This window comes from Nomascus leucogenys, chromosome 23 (genome assembly GCF_006542625.1).
Source record: "Nomascus leucogenys isolate Asia chromosome 23, Asia_NLE_v1, whole genome shotgun sequence".
NCBI classification, from domain to species: Eukaryota; Metazoa; Chordata; class Mammalia; order Primates; family Hylobatidae; genus Nomascus; species Nomascus leucogenys.
This window is the reverse complement of record NC_044403.1, coordinates 21,019,013-21,035,843: the sequence shown is the minus strand read 5'-3', so window position 1 is coordinate 21,035,843 and position 16,831 is coordinate 21,019,013. Positions and strand designations below refer to the sequence as shown.

General features: G+C 45.0%; 1 protein-coding gene across 1 annotated transcript; it reads left to right on the top strand.

Annotated features, from left to right (window-relative positions):
* Nucleotides 1–241: 241 nt before the first annotated feature.
* Nucleotides 242–6,083, top strand: APOLD1 (apolipoprotein L domain containing 1). Its single transcript, XM_030804482.1, has 2 exons — nt 242–329; nt 1,549–6,083. Exons 1-2 carry the CDS (start codon nt 327–329, stop codon nt 2,290–2,292), a joined length of 747 nt encoding a protein of 248 aa, XP_030660342.1. The 5' UTR covers nt 242–326; the 3' UTR covers nt 2,293–6,083.
* Nucleotides 6,084–16,831: the final 10,748 nt, after the last annotated feature.

Genomic DNA, 16,831 nt, shown 5'->3' with positions numbered 1-16,831 from the left:
TCTCAGGAAAGGCAGGGTATCCCCCTGGGAGAATGACAACACACTTGTTTCAAGTTAGGGAAGAGCCTGTGGTTCTCTTCCTGCGCTCAGGGGAAAGCGAACACACAATGTTCATTTCCTAAATACGGGATGTGCTGTGCTGGCAGGTCATTTTCCACCATGTCACGTCCTTCTGGATGAAGGCAGCAGGGGTCATGACAGGAAATGGCAAATTCTCAGAATGAGACAAGGCTTTCCCAGGGCAGCCATTGGTTCTCTGGAACTATAAAGCACACTCATCCAGAAACAGCCTCAGATTTTACTTTCCTGGAGGCAGACAGAAGTGAATGGTAAGTGGGGAGCCCCGAGGCATATATTTGGGATGACTTTTTCTCATTTTCTCTTTTCACTTGGAAAATTATCCCTGGTGGGTTGGATTATGGAAGCACGGAAGTAAAATTAAGTCCTATGAGTAAGGAGATGAGGATTCTAGACTGGGCTCTGTGAAGAATCAGCTGCTTCTAGAATCTGATGTCTGATGCAGGCGATTCTTCCAGATGAGAATGATTTCTGCCCTGATAGCTCAGTTTTGAAATGCTCTATTTCTATGGCTCATTTGCCACTTTTAAGAAGTTCCTAATAATGAAGAGTACAGTGGACATGAAGGTGGGAATCTGCAACTAGGATGAATGTACTTTCCCCCCAAGATGTACAACTTGTTCGTATCTTTGTCAGTCATCTTCAGTTGCCCTCAACGTGGTACAAGTTGTTGAATAAAAATTTTGGTCACTTTATTTTATTCAACCATTACTCACTTTTAAAAGAAAACTTTCATAACAAAGAGACATAATGGTATTAACTTGATGTGACTTAGTTTAAATTAAGCACCCAGCAAAGATTGATGTTTCTGAAGATCCAAGGAGCCCTAGTTAGAATAAATAGTGCAAACCTCATTTTAGGCTTGATTCTAAGAAAAGAGCCTGGAAGAATCACAAGCAGAAGAGTTGCTTCAGGCAAGCATCTAACTTAGATTAGTTTCTTCTGCTTGGTAGAAAATATGATTTTCGAGGTTTTGGTGACGTCTTTTTCATTCATTAGAGAAAGAGAGAAAAGTGTGTTGCAAAACTCCTAGGATCCAATTTTCACATGATAAAAGCGCTTTGTAAACTGTACAACCCATCACTTACAAAGTGTTATCTTAAGTAGAGCAAAGGCCTCAGTATTGGAGAAGCCTTCTAATACCACGCCCCTCCCAGTTTAAATCTTATTTAACACATAGCTGATAAAGCCCATCGTTAGCGTTCCCTGGGAGAGAAGCAGAAGATAGCATTATTCCTATTTCCATATGCAGAGATAAGGTCCTGAGAACTTGCGTGGCTCCCCCACGGATTCCAGAGCAGGTCTTTAAGAACTTGACTCATGATCCACTGCAAACAGACCCGTTCCCCTAGCATGGCAGTGGCTGCTCCGCTGAACTCGTGCCAACTTCCCGCTGGCGTCCGGGCAGCAGGGCGGGAGCGGCTGCCGCCACGGAGACTCCAGACTGACCGCGTGTCTGTGTCCCCGCAGGGAATGGAGAGGCCGGCGGCCCGGGAGCCGCAGGGGCCCGATGCGCTGCGGCGCTTCCAGGGGCTGCTGCTGGACCGCCGAGGCCGGCTGCACGGCCAGGTGCTGCGCCTGCGCGAGGTGGTCCGGCGCCTGGAGCGCCTGCGCAGGCGCTCCCTGGTAGCCAACGTGGCTGGCAGCTCGCTGAGCGCAACTGGCGCCCTCGCCGCCATCGTGGGGCTCTCGCTCAGCCCCGTCACCCTGGGGACCTCGCTGCTGGTGTCGGCCGTGGGGCTGGGGGTGGCCACAGCCGGAGGGGCCGTCACCATCACGTCCGATCTCTCGCTGATCTTCTGCAACTCCCGGGAGCTGCGGAGGGTGCAGGAGATCGCCGCCACCTGCCAGGACCAGATGCGGGAGATCCTGAGCTGCCTCGAGTTTTTCTGCCGTTGGCAGGGCTGCGGGGACAGCCAGCTGCTGCAGTGCGGGAGGAACGCCTCCATCGCCCTGTACAATTCTGTCTACTTCATCGTCTTCTTTGGCTCACGTGGCTTCCTCATCCCCAGGCGGGCGGAGGGGGACACCAAGGTTAGCCAGGCGGTGCTGAAGGCCAAGATTCAGAAACTGGCCGAGAGCCTGGAGTCCTGCACCGGGGCTCTGGACGAACTCAGCGAGCAGCTGGAGTCCCGGGTTCAGCTCTGCGCCAAGTCCAGCCGTGGCCACGACCTCAAGATCTCCGCTGACCAGCGTGCGGGGCTGTTTTTCTGAGAACATCTTTTCCCCCTAATGACCGAGGCCAGCAAATCATCCCCATGGGATGCTCCAGATTTTGTAGCTCCCTTAGGAAAACACCAAGCTGGGTTAGGAGCCGAAGGCAAAGGATGAGAAAAACTGTTTTTGAAGTGGGCGGGTCCCCACATCCCTTCTTTTCCCATCTCTGTGACATCTGCCTGGGCTTGAGTGCTACGGACTTTTCAGTTGTGTGATCCTAGTGGAAGAATGTGACCCAAAAACTCTTTTTCCTTTATCAAAACCTTTCTGCCTAAACACAGCTGGGCAGGCACTCCTGTTTTAAAGTTATTTCGGGGTCCCTGAGCCTGCCCTGGTGGCTTGGCCTGAGACTGGAGAGAGTACCACCCTCTGGGTCCTCTCCAAGTCCTACTAGCCTTTGAAGTCCTCAAAATGCCCATGACAGAAGGCATTTGCCTCTCTTCCAGAATTTCTGATACAAAGAACTCCAGAATCCAGCGCAAATCAGCCCTTCTCTGAACGCCGTAGGACGGTTCAGAACCCAGAGAGGGCCCTGGTCCTGACATGTCCTCCTTTTCCCTTTCCCCTCGGGTTACCCGCTCCAAGATGCAGCCTGGGTATGGAGTAGGCCTTTCCTGAGGGGCTCCCAATCCAGTCCTCCAAGTACTCAGAGGGGAAGCCGTTAAGCCATCATCTAAGTCCTGCTCCCTCACATGAAGCTGAGGGCCAGATAGATGGAGCGACTGCCAACTTCATTTCCCGACATCGTTGTGTTCAGAAGAGAGTGATGGGTTTTGAGTTAGTCCTGGGCTTCAGACAGGCTTTGTCACTGCTGTGTGAGTGTAGCCACCTAATCTCTCTGAGACTGTGTAAAACAAAGATGATAAAACCTCACCCTGTTGTGAGATATTAAATGAGCCAAAGTGCCTAGCATAGTGCTGGCTCACATAGTGTAGTCCCTGGAATGGCAAATTAACATCACCCAGGAACTTGTTAGAAAGGCAAATTCTTGGACACAACCCCCTTGATTTATGGAATCAGAAACACTGGCTGTGGGGCCCAGCAACCTGAGTTTAAACAATTTCTCTGGGTGGTTCTGCGGCACACTAAGGTTTGAAAACCACTGCAACGAATGCTAACTTTTAATCCCCTTGATGAGCTTTCACGAATTCTCACGGCTTCTCTAGGGACTCCATGGTCTTCAGAGTCGTTCACAGATGACCAAGGACAGACTGTGTCCCAGAAGCCAAAATGAGAGAGAGAGAGAGAGCACGCGTACGTGCATCCTGGGGCAGTCTCACCGTATGAACTAAGGGATGTAACACTATAAGCCCATTAGAGGGCAGTGTTTCCCGCCTATTGTAGAAACTGGTACAGAAAGGAATGCGAAGTTCCCGAAACTGACCTTTGTCTATTCTTACCTTCTCTGAAAAGTGCCAGTCCATGTATTTTTTATTTATTTTAAGTTTGTAATTTAATTATTGTTTATTGTTTGCATTTAATTTTATTTAATCACCACATTTAGAAAATAGTAAGAACAAGTTTCTAAATGGGAGACTGCTGAGGCTCTTCGCAAGAGATGAGATTAAGTTTGAGTTTCGAAGGCAGGGCATGAGCTGGAAATAGCATTGCTTTCCTTGAATGTCTCTCTCCTTCAGAGAGATTTTCTTACTTTAGTGTTTTAAGTGATCTTTTGAAGTAAGTGTGGAGAGGCTTGAATAGCAAGGCCAGGAGCTGAGTTTAAGCTTGTAATGGAAGCTTGCATTGTGGGATATATAACTGAGGAAGCATATTTATCCTGAAGGTATTTTGCCAGAAGATAACACTTGACCTGGAAAAGGAATCTATTTAGTTCAGGAAAGATAAAATGTTTAGAGGTATGTGAAGGAAGCGCTTAGACCTTGCAAGCCTGATGTCCTATCAAGTTATGTCTTATGGGTGACAGACAAAACAGCTTGTCTTATGGTGGTGATGTGTTTCATTTTCACTTTGGGGTCTGCAAGAAACTGTCAGCTAAAATATGTACAATTCCTTCAATTTCCATTCTTAACAACTGTAATGTTGAAAAATAAGTTGAAAAGTCTTTGGGACCATACATGCAAAAACGGTGTCTCTGTTATTTAATTATTTAATATTCTATAAATGTACCCAATCTGCCCCCACCCTTCCCAATGATGGCAGTATGTCTGAGGAAGTGTAATTTCAGTACTGGGGTCAGGGAGAGGAGGTGATGTTTCTATATTTTTATTTTTTCTATAAATTGCAATTGGTCTGTATGCTGGTTTATTTTGAAATCTATATTGGTTTATTTTCAAGCTGGTGTCATCTCCTAGACTGCTTCACCCAGATGCTAGCTTTTTTTTTTTTTTGAGACAGAGTCTCACTCTGTCACCTAAGCTGGAGTGCAGTGGTTTGATCTCGGCTCACTGCAACCTCCGACTCCTGGGTTCAAGCAATTTTCCTGCCTCAGCCTCCTGAGTAGCTGGGATTACAGACGTGCACCAGCACACCCGGCTAATTTTTTGTATTTTTAGTAGAGACAGGGTTTCGCCATGTTGGCCAGGCTGGTCTTGAACTCCTGGCCTTATGTGATCCGCCCACGTTGGCCTCCCAAAGTGATGGGATTATAGGCATGAGCCACCTCGCCTGGCCAGATGCTAGCATTTTAGATCGAACAATTCATTTTAGATGAATTGTTTTGTTTCACAATCATTTTAAATCATTTTAGGATGTACTTCACATTATTAATTGTGTTATCGCATAAAGGTACAACCATTCCCTAACTCCATCTTTTATTAATGCTTAAGTTTAAATTATATTCTTCCAATGCCTAAGCTATTCCCTAGAATTAAACTGGGCACTTCTGGAAGCAGCAACAGTAACAGCAGCAGCAAACTTTTCCGGTCATATTTTGGGTGTATCAAAAGTTCTATACTTTTGAAGTTATGATTTCAGTGGCCCACTTTACTTCTAAGGAAGCGTGTCTACTTTGGATCAATACTTTGCACATAGTAGGAACTCAAGAAATGCATTTGAATAATTTAATTAATTGTTTAGCTATCTTAATGAGAATTTGTTGACAGCAAAAGATCATCCATCGCCTTATGTGTAAGATTGGAGCCTCTATCAAGATTTAGTCAAGTTCAGTTACATTGATTCTAGAAACAAATATTTATTTATTTCTTTTATGGGGATGTGAATAAGGCTTTTCCTTAAGGCCTTCATTCTATAAACAAACAGGTTGAAATGGCATGTTATAAAACAGAAGAAGGGAGAGGGGTATATAGATGATAAGTGTACTTCACAAAAATGTCAAAGGTTGAAAAATAAGTATGTTTGTTCTAAACGTTTAGGTGCTTCTCTGTTAGGTTCTGGGGTTTGCAATCATTTGAATTGTTTTGTTTCACAATAAAGGAGAGTCACTGGGTTCTGCATGTTAAGGATTCAATAAAACTGCTCCATTAAAAAAATAATCCTTAGCAAACATTCGAATCCTAACTGCTTTGATGCACTTGCCCTTGGGCACCTGTCACTTCCAATATGGTAAGTGTCAAAGTCAAAAGTATTTACTGGGAGAAAAAAGAGAGGAGTGGTTGTAGATGTCTCCCTAAATCAGATATGTCAAGCAATCAGCCAGCGTGGTATATTTCTCATTCAATATTTTAGTGTGAATTGAGACACTGAGATAAAGACATTGTGCAGAGATAAATGGGGATACAGTTAAATGTAGCAACACTTGAGTTCATTTTTTCCCACTGTAGCAAAATTAATGCTTTCTCTTTATTGAAATAAATTGCTCATTCCTCAAATTTTTTTATCTTTCTGTAATTAATTTCCTAGTTCTATATTTCCTTGTGTATGAATTAGTAACTTTGAAAAAGGGCAGATGTTTAATCATTTTCACTTAGAATATTCAGATCAAACTATATGAATCAATTTTTTAAAAGTAATCAATGCATACACAGGAATTCCCCTATTGCCTAGAAATCAGAGTTCCAGCAGTCTCAAAACCTTTGAACATAATTACAACCTGAGAAACAATTGAAAGGAAACCTAGAATCAGCCAAATTAGCCTTCACAAAATCCAAACACTAAAGAGAGGTGGGCAGGGAGGGTGAACAGCAGCATGTATGCCAGGAAAGAAAACTTTCCAGTAAATCTCTGGGGGACTTCACCTTGCAAGCCGCTGATCTTGACCATGCAAGGCAGGCTGGGAAATGTAGTATTTTTAGCTGAGAACAACGCTGCCCCAATATACCTAAGATTCTCTTGGTAAGAAAGAAAAGGAGGGTGATCATTGAGTAGGCGGGTCCAGCAATTTAAACAAAAAGCCTATTGTGGTTGCGGCAGCCAGTTGGGGACGACTGCTTTGGAGACGACCTCACTATCTCAGTGCCAGCTGCACCTTGGAAACATTCCTGGGTCTGGAGGCTGCACTGTTAATAACTGTACAACCAAAAAAGGCTGTGTTGGCAGGCCCCTGACTGTTTGCAGAGGCCAGCCGCAAGCTGGGATCCTATCTTTGCTGAAGCATATGGTATTCCTGTAGTAACAAGTGTCCTTTTAGTTAATTGCAATAAATCTCTTGTTGAGTTGACAGGAGGTTGGGATGTTACTTTTTGCTCCTGGCAAACTCATAAGAGGGAATGTAAACCCTGCTGTGGTCTGGAATAGGACAAAGAGTGAACCCTTAGATCTGAAAACAATCTCTTAGCAACCAGAGAGCTGTTAGGAAAGGGGAAATCGTGCAGATGAAGCGAGACCCATCTAGGGTCCAGGAATGCACATTAGGGGTCCTCAGCACCCCCAAACCTGACTAGCATTAGCACTGGGTTGTGGAGAGAAGGCCCTCCAATGTGGTCTTTGCCTGCACACATAGAGATTATCTATACGAAGCTACATCTGCAGAAAATGATGTTTAATCCAACTTCGTATTTACGCTATAACCCCAGAGGTGGGAGGACCGACAGGCCTGTGACCTGATTCCCCCTGAGCTTTAGCCATGGGTCACAGCCAAGGCCTCTGCCTCCCTTACACACAGGAGCAGCCAGATCCTGGACTCCTCCAGCATTTGTGTGAATACGGTTGCCAAATTCACCAAAATAATTATAATTGGGAGAAGCTACACAAAAAGGATAGGGGTGATGTCTAAAGTCTTTCTTTTAGGCGAAACTTCTTTTTCTAGGCTCCCTGGTTGATAAGCAGACATTTCTTTCTGCCCTCACTTTTTATTAAAACTGCACTCTCAAAATATCATTTAAAAACAATATTTTTTTCAGTGCTTAAATAAAATGACATTTCTATAATATTGAACATACATGTGGGATAGTTAACAATAATAATAGCTAACATTTATTGAGAACTCACTAGATACTCTTCTAAGTACAATTTGACCTATATCATTTCATTTACCTTACAAAAATCTTATGGTGTGCACACTATAAATAACCCTACATTATTAGATAAAGTAAGGAATTTGAGAGGTCGCATTGCCAGCATGAGGTGCCCCAGAATTTGAATTCTGGCAGCCTGACTCCAGAGTTATGCTCTTAGCTATTCTTTTCCTTTTCTTTCTCTTTTTTTTTGGAGTCTTGCTCTGTCACCCAGGCTGGAGTGCAGTGGCGCGATCTCAGCTCACTGCAACCTCTGCCTCCTGGGTTCAAGCGATTCTCCGGCTTCAGCCTCCTGAGTAGCTGGGATTACAGGCATGTGCCACCATGCCCAGCTAATTTTTTTTTTTTTTTTTTGTATTTTTAGTAGAGATGGGGTTTCACCATGTTGGCCAGGCTGGTCTTGAACTCCTGACCTCAAGTGATCCACACACCTTGGCCTCCCAAAGTTCTGGGATTACAGGCGTGAGCCACTGCGCCTGGCCAATCCCAGCACCTTGGGAGGCCGAGGCAGGTGGGTTGCTTGAGTCCAGGAGTTAGAGACCAGCCTGAGCAACATGGTGAGACCTCATCTGTACAAATAATTTTTAAATGAGCTGAGCATGGTGTTGCAAACCTATAGTCCCAGCTACTCAGGAGGCTGAGGTGGGAGGATCACTTAAGCCCAGGAGGTCGAGGTTGCAGTGAACCGTGATTGTGCCACTGCACTCCAACCAGCCTGGGAAACAGAGCAAGAACCTGTCTCAAAAAAAAAAAACCTCCTGGCAGTAACAGTCTCATCTAGGATGAGTAATCTTATGCCAGTAGGCTAGTCAATAAGAAAAAAATAAAATATAGCTTTGCAAGTCGCTAGTATTTATAATAAACAGTGTGGGTGTGATTTGAAAGTTATAAAACTTCTGCTCTGATCATAAAAACCTATGTATGGGTTTTTATGGTGGCTGGGCACAGTGGCTCATACCTGTAATCCCAGCACTTTGGGAGGCTGAGGTGGGAGGATCAGCTGAGGTCAGGAGTTCAAGACTAGCCTGGTCAACATGGTGAAACCCCATCTCTACTAAAAATATAAAGATTAGCTGGGTGTGGTGGTTCACACCTGTAATTCCAGCTACTCAGGAGGCTGAGAAAGGAGAATTGCTTGAACCCAGGAGGTGGAGGTTGCAGTGAGCTGAGATTGCACCACTGCACTCCAGCCTGGGCGACAGAGTGAGGCTCCATCTCAAAGAAAAAAAAAAAAAAATCAGAGAAGTATAGTTTTTTTTCCTTTAGCAGCTGTTAGGGTTCTTAGATGCAAACACCAGAACCTCTTCTAGTTAAGCAGAGAAGGACTTTATTAAAGCCCATTAGGAAGCTCACAGAATCTCTAAGAAAGCAAAAGTCAGGCTCAAGGGCAATGCAGCCAGGAACAACACCTGCAGCCTGTCGTGAGATCACCACTCCAGCAGAAACCCCACTGCTGCTGTTGCTAGGCTAGGGCACCTCATACCGCACGCCTGGCACAGGCACTGGACGTCACAGCCTTTGTGCTGTTGCCCCTTAAGCAGGACACCTCTGCCAATGCCTGTGTCTACTTCCTTGCATGACTCATGTCTGAACTAAGCTCTGGTGTGGGTGTGTCTGTTTGGCAGAGGCCAAGTCATGTGTCTGGGACCCAGGTGCAAGGGAGGGTGGAGAGTGAGTTTCTGGTTTCTCCTTCAAGGAGGTGAACTTAGAATGGGAGAACTTTGCCAATCATTGGAAAAGATGATTAAAAGATGTTGGGTTATCATCAAGCATGAGAAATGTCCAGGATAGCAGTTAACGTTTTATTTATTTTAAACATTTAGATATCAAACTTACTATATGAAATTCACATGCTTCTATTTTCAGTGTGGCTGGAAGCTGCTGTGTATTACACTCATTATTTCATTGTGGCCATGGTATCAGGATTGCCAAGGAACTTTATAAACAACTCCATTTCTAGTAATTTTTTAAAATTGTGTATGTATTTAAGGCTGGGTGCGATGGCTCATGCCTGTAATCCTAGCACTTTGGGAGGTGTGCTAGGATTACAGGTGAATCACTTAAGGCCAGGAGTCTGAGACCAGCCTGGCCAACGTGGAGAAATCCCGTCTCTACTAAAAACACAAAAAAATTAGTGCGTGCCTGTAATTCTAGCTACTCGGGAGAATGAGGCAGGAGAATCTCTCGAGCCTGGGAGGTGGAGATTGCAATGAGCTGAGATTGCGCCACTGCACTCCAGCCTGGGTGAAAAAGTGAGACTGTGTCTCAAAAATAAAAAAAAATTGTGTATACATTAAAAAAAACCTCACTTGTATGAAGGGAATACAAGGAAACCAGGAAATGACTCAAAGCTGCCTTTTCCTTTACTACCTGGCCCATAACATGAACTGACCTTGAAACCCTAGCCTCAGAGGCTTTCTACGTAAGATTGTAACATAGCATTTGAGTTTCCTGCTTATTGTTGACTGTAGGTTAAACCCATTCCTTATATATTTTATTTGTATTATAGAACATCATTTGTCCTCTTCAGTTTAGTTCTCAGTCTGAGACACCAGATTTTTTTGGGAGCACTAGACATAAAAGTCTGTTATTTCTAGTGGATCTAGGGGCTCAAGGGGCCAAATGGCAGGTCTGGTAGGAAAGTTGGCTTTTCTGCCACACTCCCACCCCAGCCCCTCTGTGCTGCTCCTAACCACTGCCTACGGGCTGGTGTCCACCATGGAAGTGGCCATAGCTTTATTAAATTACCACACTCCTAGGTCAGTTTCTCTCTCTCTCTCTCTCTCTTTTTTTTTTTTCCAGATTCAGAAACTCCCTATGACCCCTATGATTAGTAAATAAATAGGCTCTGGGGATTTATTCATGCTAAGCACACTCACAGGAGACTAATCTACAAACCAGTCTCATTCACGCATTGGGCAAGTATTTTCTGGTTTCCTATTCTATGTTAGGCAATGGGAAGTGCATTAGTGCACAGCACAGACGTGCTCTAGTCACTGTTCTGGTAACCCTTGCTGTCGCGTGGGAAATCAAACAACGATAAAATTCATTTTGAACTATGATGGTAGTGATGGAAAAGGAGGAGAAGTAGTGGGACTCCAGATGAATTTTGGCAGCAGAGTCTATAAGACTTGCTGATGTGGAGCCTGCGGGAAAGAAACAGGTGAGATGAAGAAGATGGAGAGAAAAGCAAGCGTTGGGGAGAAATCCACATGCTAAAGTTTTCATGTTCATTGGGAGATATGGCTAAGTTGAGGCTCAAAACGAATTACCCACAGAAGAGACACCCCTTGAAATGCATAGACTATGCAGGAGACAAAACAAATTGGCTTAAGCTAATTGAAAATGTTACGAGCGTATCACCGATATTTCCATTTATCATACTGGGGATAGCATAGTGACAATGTAGTATCAACACACTTGGGGCCGGGCGTGGTGGCTCACACCTGTAATCCTAGCACTTTGGGAGGCTGAGGCGGGTGAATCACTTGAGCTCATAGGTTCAAGACCAACCTGGGCAACATAGTGAGACCGTCATCTTGATAAAAACAAAAACAACAGGGCCAGGTGCCGCGGCTCACACTTGGCCCAGCACTTTGGGAGGCTGAGGTGGTCAGATCACGAGGTCAGGAGTTCAAGACCAGCCTGGCCAACACAGTGAAACCCCATCTCTACTAAAGATACAAAAATTAGCTGGGCGTGGTGGCAGGTGCCTGTAATCCCAGCTACTTGGAAGGCTGAGGCAGGAGAATTGCTTGAACCCGGGAGACTGAGGTTGCAGTGAGCTGAGATCACTCCACTGCACTCCAGCTGTGAGACAGAGCTAGACTCCATCTCAAAACAAACAAACAAACAAACAAACAAAACAGAATCCGCCAAAACCCACACTAGGGATGGCATGGGAGGATGATAAGAGTGAGCTCTGGACCGGACTCCTGAGTGTAGGTCCTGGTTCCTACTACAGCCACCACCTTTTGAACATGACCTCTTACCTTCCACATATTTGCCCCTCCTCCAGTGTTTCCTAGCTGTGTTAATGGTTCTGCCACTTTGCTACCTGCTCAAGCCAGAAATCTGGGAATTCCTGACACATTCCTGGCTTTCACCTTCCATGTTAAATCAGTCATGAGGATTTATCTAACCTGTATACACCCTTTAAGTGTCCATTGTTCTCCAACCCCACTGTTTCCTCTCTGCTCCAAAACGCCATCATCTTTTGCTCAAACAGCTGCTAGCTGATCTTCCGGCACCCCACTCCACTATCCAAACCATTCTCCACTGCAGCTGAGTGAGGAATCTTTTCAAATGCTTCCATGCTGAAATTTCTTCCACGGCTATTTATTGTCCTTAGAATAAAGTCCCACATCCCCAGATCCTTAACGTGCTCTACAAGGTCCTAGTCAGGTCCCTAACTGTACTTCCAGCTTTATCATAAATCACTGCCTTATAATTTCTATAACCGTCATTTGATTTTTTCCCCTGTAGGGGCTTAACTTGGAAGATTCTTTCTATCTGTAGACCACTCCCTACACCCCATGCAGCTAGTAAGTGCTGCCCAACTTTCAAGTCTCAGTTTAAAAGTCACAGGAAAGAGTGGGCATGGTGGCTCATGCCTGTAATCCCAGCACTTTGGGAGGCTGAGGTGAGCAGATCACCTGAGGTCAGGAGTTTGAGACCAGCCCGGCCAACATGGTGAAACCCCGTCTCCACTAAAATACAAAAATTAGCCAGGCAAGGTGGTGCACGCCTGTAATCCCAGCTACTCAGGAGGCTGAGGCAGGAGAATTGCTCGAACCTGGGAGGCTGAGGTTGCAGTGAGCGGAGATCTCACTACTGCACTCCAGCCTGGGCAACAAGAGCGAAACTCTGTCTCGAAAACACAAACAAATAAACAAACAAACATTAAAAAAAAAGAAAAAGTTTCAAATTAAAAGCTAAAAGAAAAAGAAATCAACAAATAACAAGGACTAGTTATTTTTTCTCTCTAGACAAGAATTGGTTAGATAACTAAGTAAATTGTACTTGAACTGTCCCTTTTCTAGATTTTATGTAGACTGCTGTCTTCTCTCTCTGCCTGCATTATACATCATCTGTGTATGTCCTTTCTTCATCTAAACATACATATTCATAACAAGTTACCACTCAAGTCTAAAGATAATTTCCTGACTGATTACATTTTGTATGGGTTCCTTCTTGAATACAGGGCACTTTGTCATAAGTGAGCTTCCTCCAAAATAGACTTCCGGGTATGCAACTTCTCGGCCATTTCGTGCGGAAACTGATAACCAATTTTTGTTTGAGTCCCCCACAGAACTCTTGTCCCTAAGTTGGGGGCTCACTTTACTTTTGCTCCAGGAACCACCAACATCCCAACCTGCTGACCTCCACAGTGGTCCTGGGTTCCTGGCCTGGGCAGGCTTCCCCTACGTTCCTCACACCCTTCCCTTACCTGTGGGGTTCAGTAGACAGAATGCCTAGAGCCACAGTGCTTTTACAGATCTCCAAAAACAGATTTTCATTTCTTTTAAAATCAAAACAAGGCCAGGGCAGGGCACGGTGGCTCATGCCTGTAATCCCGGCACTTTGGGAGACCAAAGCAGGTGGATCACTTGAGATCAGGAGATTGAGACTACCCTGGCCAACGTGGTGAAATCCCACCTCTACTAAAAGCACAAAAATTAGCTGGGCATGGTGGCACATGCCTGTAGTCCCAGCTACTTGGGAGGCAAAGGTTGCAATGAGCCGAGATTATGCCACTGCCCTCCAGCCTGGGCGACAGAGTGAGACCTCATCTCAAAAAAAAAAAGGGGGGGGCCAGGTGGCTCACGCCTGTAATCCCATTGCTTTGGGAGGCCGAGGTGGGAGGATCACTTGAGTCCAGGAGTTCAAGTTTGCAGTGGCACAATCAGAACTCACTGTACTCCAGTCTGGGCAACAGAGAGAGCCTAGTTTTTAAAAACTAAAAATAATAAAATAAAAAAAATTTTGTTAAGTCAAAGAACAGGTTTTAATACATAACATTAATATATTTGTCTGTATACTAATGCAGTTGTAAAATATAATTTTTAATCCTTTTTTGTGGAAGAAGAGGTGCGTGGAGGCAAAGGAGCCTGGAGCTCATGAAAACCTTTGAGTAAGATGGGGTCAGGCCCTTCGACCTCTCCTTCTGGAGCCCATATATTGTTTCAGGCTTGCTTTTCCTCCCTCATCATTTAGAGTGTTTATTTAGATTTCCTCTTGAACCTTTCTCATTGTTCTGAAAGTACAGGATATGACATGGCTCAGTGACTAGAACGGACCTCTATTATTTCCATTCCCAGAATATAAATATCCAAACTGCTTCTAACCTGATAGGAATAGTCAAAAGCAGGCAATCATCTCAGCTACTGCAGGCTTTCCTCTTTGGAAACCACCTATGGTCATCCTGTCAGTCTGACATGAATCTGGTCACTGGGGTGGCTGCTGTTCCAAGGCCCAGACTTTGTTGGCAGGAACGGACCAAAGAACCGAGCAGCGCTGACACTGCTGTCACTGCATGCCACGTCCTCTTCATGGCCCTCGATACCCTGGGGACACACACCAGAGGAATTTTTGAAAACAGCCTGTGTCTGAATTATCCAAGAACAAACGGAAAAGACTTGCTTGGCTAAAATCAACAGGGTTTTATGTTATAACTGCAGTTGAAAGGCTTAAATCAGTTCCCTTTAAAGAAGCAGGCACCCCCAGACATCTTATGGGTGGTTCCTTTTATTTTCTGTAACACATTTGAACAAAATTCAGGTAACTTTAGAAGGTATATGATATGCAAATGTATAGACCTTCCAGTTGTTTCCATCTGAGTCCCCTTTTTCAGGCTTTTTATCTCTGCTTCCCCTCGCTCCCCAATCAGGATCCTCTGCTCTCAGTTCTTCTTTCCCATTCCACTCTCCTAAATGCAATCAGAGGATGAGTCAAGGGGAAGCAAAATAAATACTGCAGCTGCTTTCTCTCTTTGTTTTTACAGAAAAGTCTGTGTGGCTGCTTTTGAAGAAGAAAGCTGCTTTCGATTATGTAAGATGATGTTCTGTTTGGTAAAAGTTTTGGTCCGGTCTCAAGAGGCTTGGACTTTTTTTTTTTTTTTTTTTTCCTTTTTGAGATGCAGTCTTGCTTCGTCACCCAGGCTGGAGTGCAGCGGCATGATCTCGGCTTGCTGCAGCCTCCACCTCCCAGGTTTAAGCAATTCTCCTGCTTCAGCCTCCCGAGTAGCTGGGATTACAGGCACACACTACGACACCAGGCTAATTTTTGTATTTTTGGTAGAGACGGGGTTTCAGCTTGATGGCCAGGCTGGTCTTGAACTCCTGGCCTCAGGTGATCCACCTGCCTCAGCCTCCCAGATTGCTGGCATTACAGGCGTGAACCACTGCCCCTGGTCTAAGAGGCTTGGCTTCTAGTCTTGTCTCTTGTGATCTTTACTCTTTCTTTACTCTTGTGTCTCTTTACTCTCTGGGACTAGAGTTCCTCATCTGTCAAAAGAGGAATACAAACTCCCCAGCCGGTCTATGTAACAGAGAAGAGGAAGAGGAAGAGCCCAATTTAGCTGGGTAGGCTCTCTTTGGGAGAAGTTGACTTCCTCTTATCCCAAAGCATATATATTCACTTTGGAGACCATCTAGAGTGGCCCAATTCCAAGTCATAGGAGAATGAGACGGTAGCCATGAGGAGGGCTAAATAGAGAGATGGAATGCCTTAGACTGGGCTAGCATAATTGCATGCCTGTGACTGCCAGATAGAACGAATTTCAGGGTGACCTGTTGTCTTATGCAGTGTGTATTTTCTCTCCTTTCCTTTAACTTGGAGTGAACTAATGTAAAAAGACCAAAGGCCCCAGCCTATTCTGCAGGAGTGTAATCTTTATATATATATATATATATATATATATACACATATATATATATATATACACACATATATATAACATAAAAAATATATATATTTTAGACAGAGTCTCGCTTTGTTGCCCAGGCTGGTGTGCAGTGGCATGACCTCGGCTCACTGCAACCTCTGCCTCCCAGGTTCAAGCTATTCTCCTACCTCAGCCTCCCAAGTAGCTGGGATTACAGGCGTCTGCCATTATGCCTGGCTAATTTTTGTATTTTTAGTAGAGACGGGATTTCACCATGTTGGCTAAGCTGGTCTTGAACTCCTGATGTCAAATGATCCACCTGCCTTGGCATCCCAAAGTGCTGGGACCACAGGCGTGAGCCACTGTGCCCGGCCAGGAATGTAATCTTAAATATGGAAAAACCTCACTCCCTAAAAAACAAACAGTGAAGTCCTCTCTGGTCTGCTATGGTTCCTGATCCCAACGCTTTGCTGTTTTACTTCAGCCAGGCAGCATTTCCTGAGCTTCCGCTTTTTGCCAGGCCCTGTACTTAGAGCCAGGGGTATGAAGATCATCCCTCGTCTCTTAGATTGTTGGGGACCAGCCTCAACACCACCCATAGGGTACCCAAAGTCCGGTGGCAATGAAGGAATGAGAAGAGACAGGTTAAGAGTGCATAAAGAGTGGGGGCCAGGGGGCCAACTGCAAAATGGAGGCTGCAAAAGGCCCAGAGTTCTGGTCTCCACACTATTTATTGAGTACAATCACTTAGATCTAAGAAGCAGATGTTTAGGGCGAACCAGTGAAAGGGAGGTAGTATGTCATAGGCATAACCTACAGCAACAGCGGTTTAAATGAATCTCCTTTGTGCTCAAACAGCGTATCTTTAACTTACCGAACAGTAGCTAGTGGGAGTGGGCTTAACTAGGAGCCTGAACGTCTGTCCACATTTCAATGCTTCAAAGGAGTGTCTTTCTCCTTGAACACAGTGTTTATAGATAAGAGAACAGGTTGCGCTCAGAGCGTGGGAACATAGTGACGATAAGAAGGTTTTCCTCCTCAGAGGCCTTTTGTGACTTTCCACACCTTATTGTCCCATATTTTTATGGCCAGTTTATGCAGGCACCCCACAAGCTCTTTTCCCAACATAGATCAGGGGTCCCCAGCCTCTGGGCCATGGACTGGTGCCAGTCCGTGGCCCATTAGGAACAGAGTTGCACAGCAGGAGGTGAGTAGCAGGTGGGCAGGCATTTCTACCTGAGCTCCGCCTCCTGTTAAATCAGCTGCGGCATTAGATTCG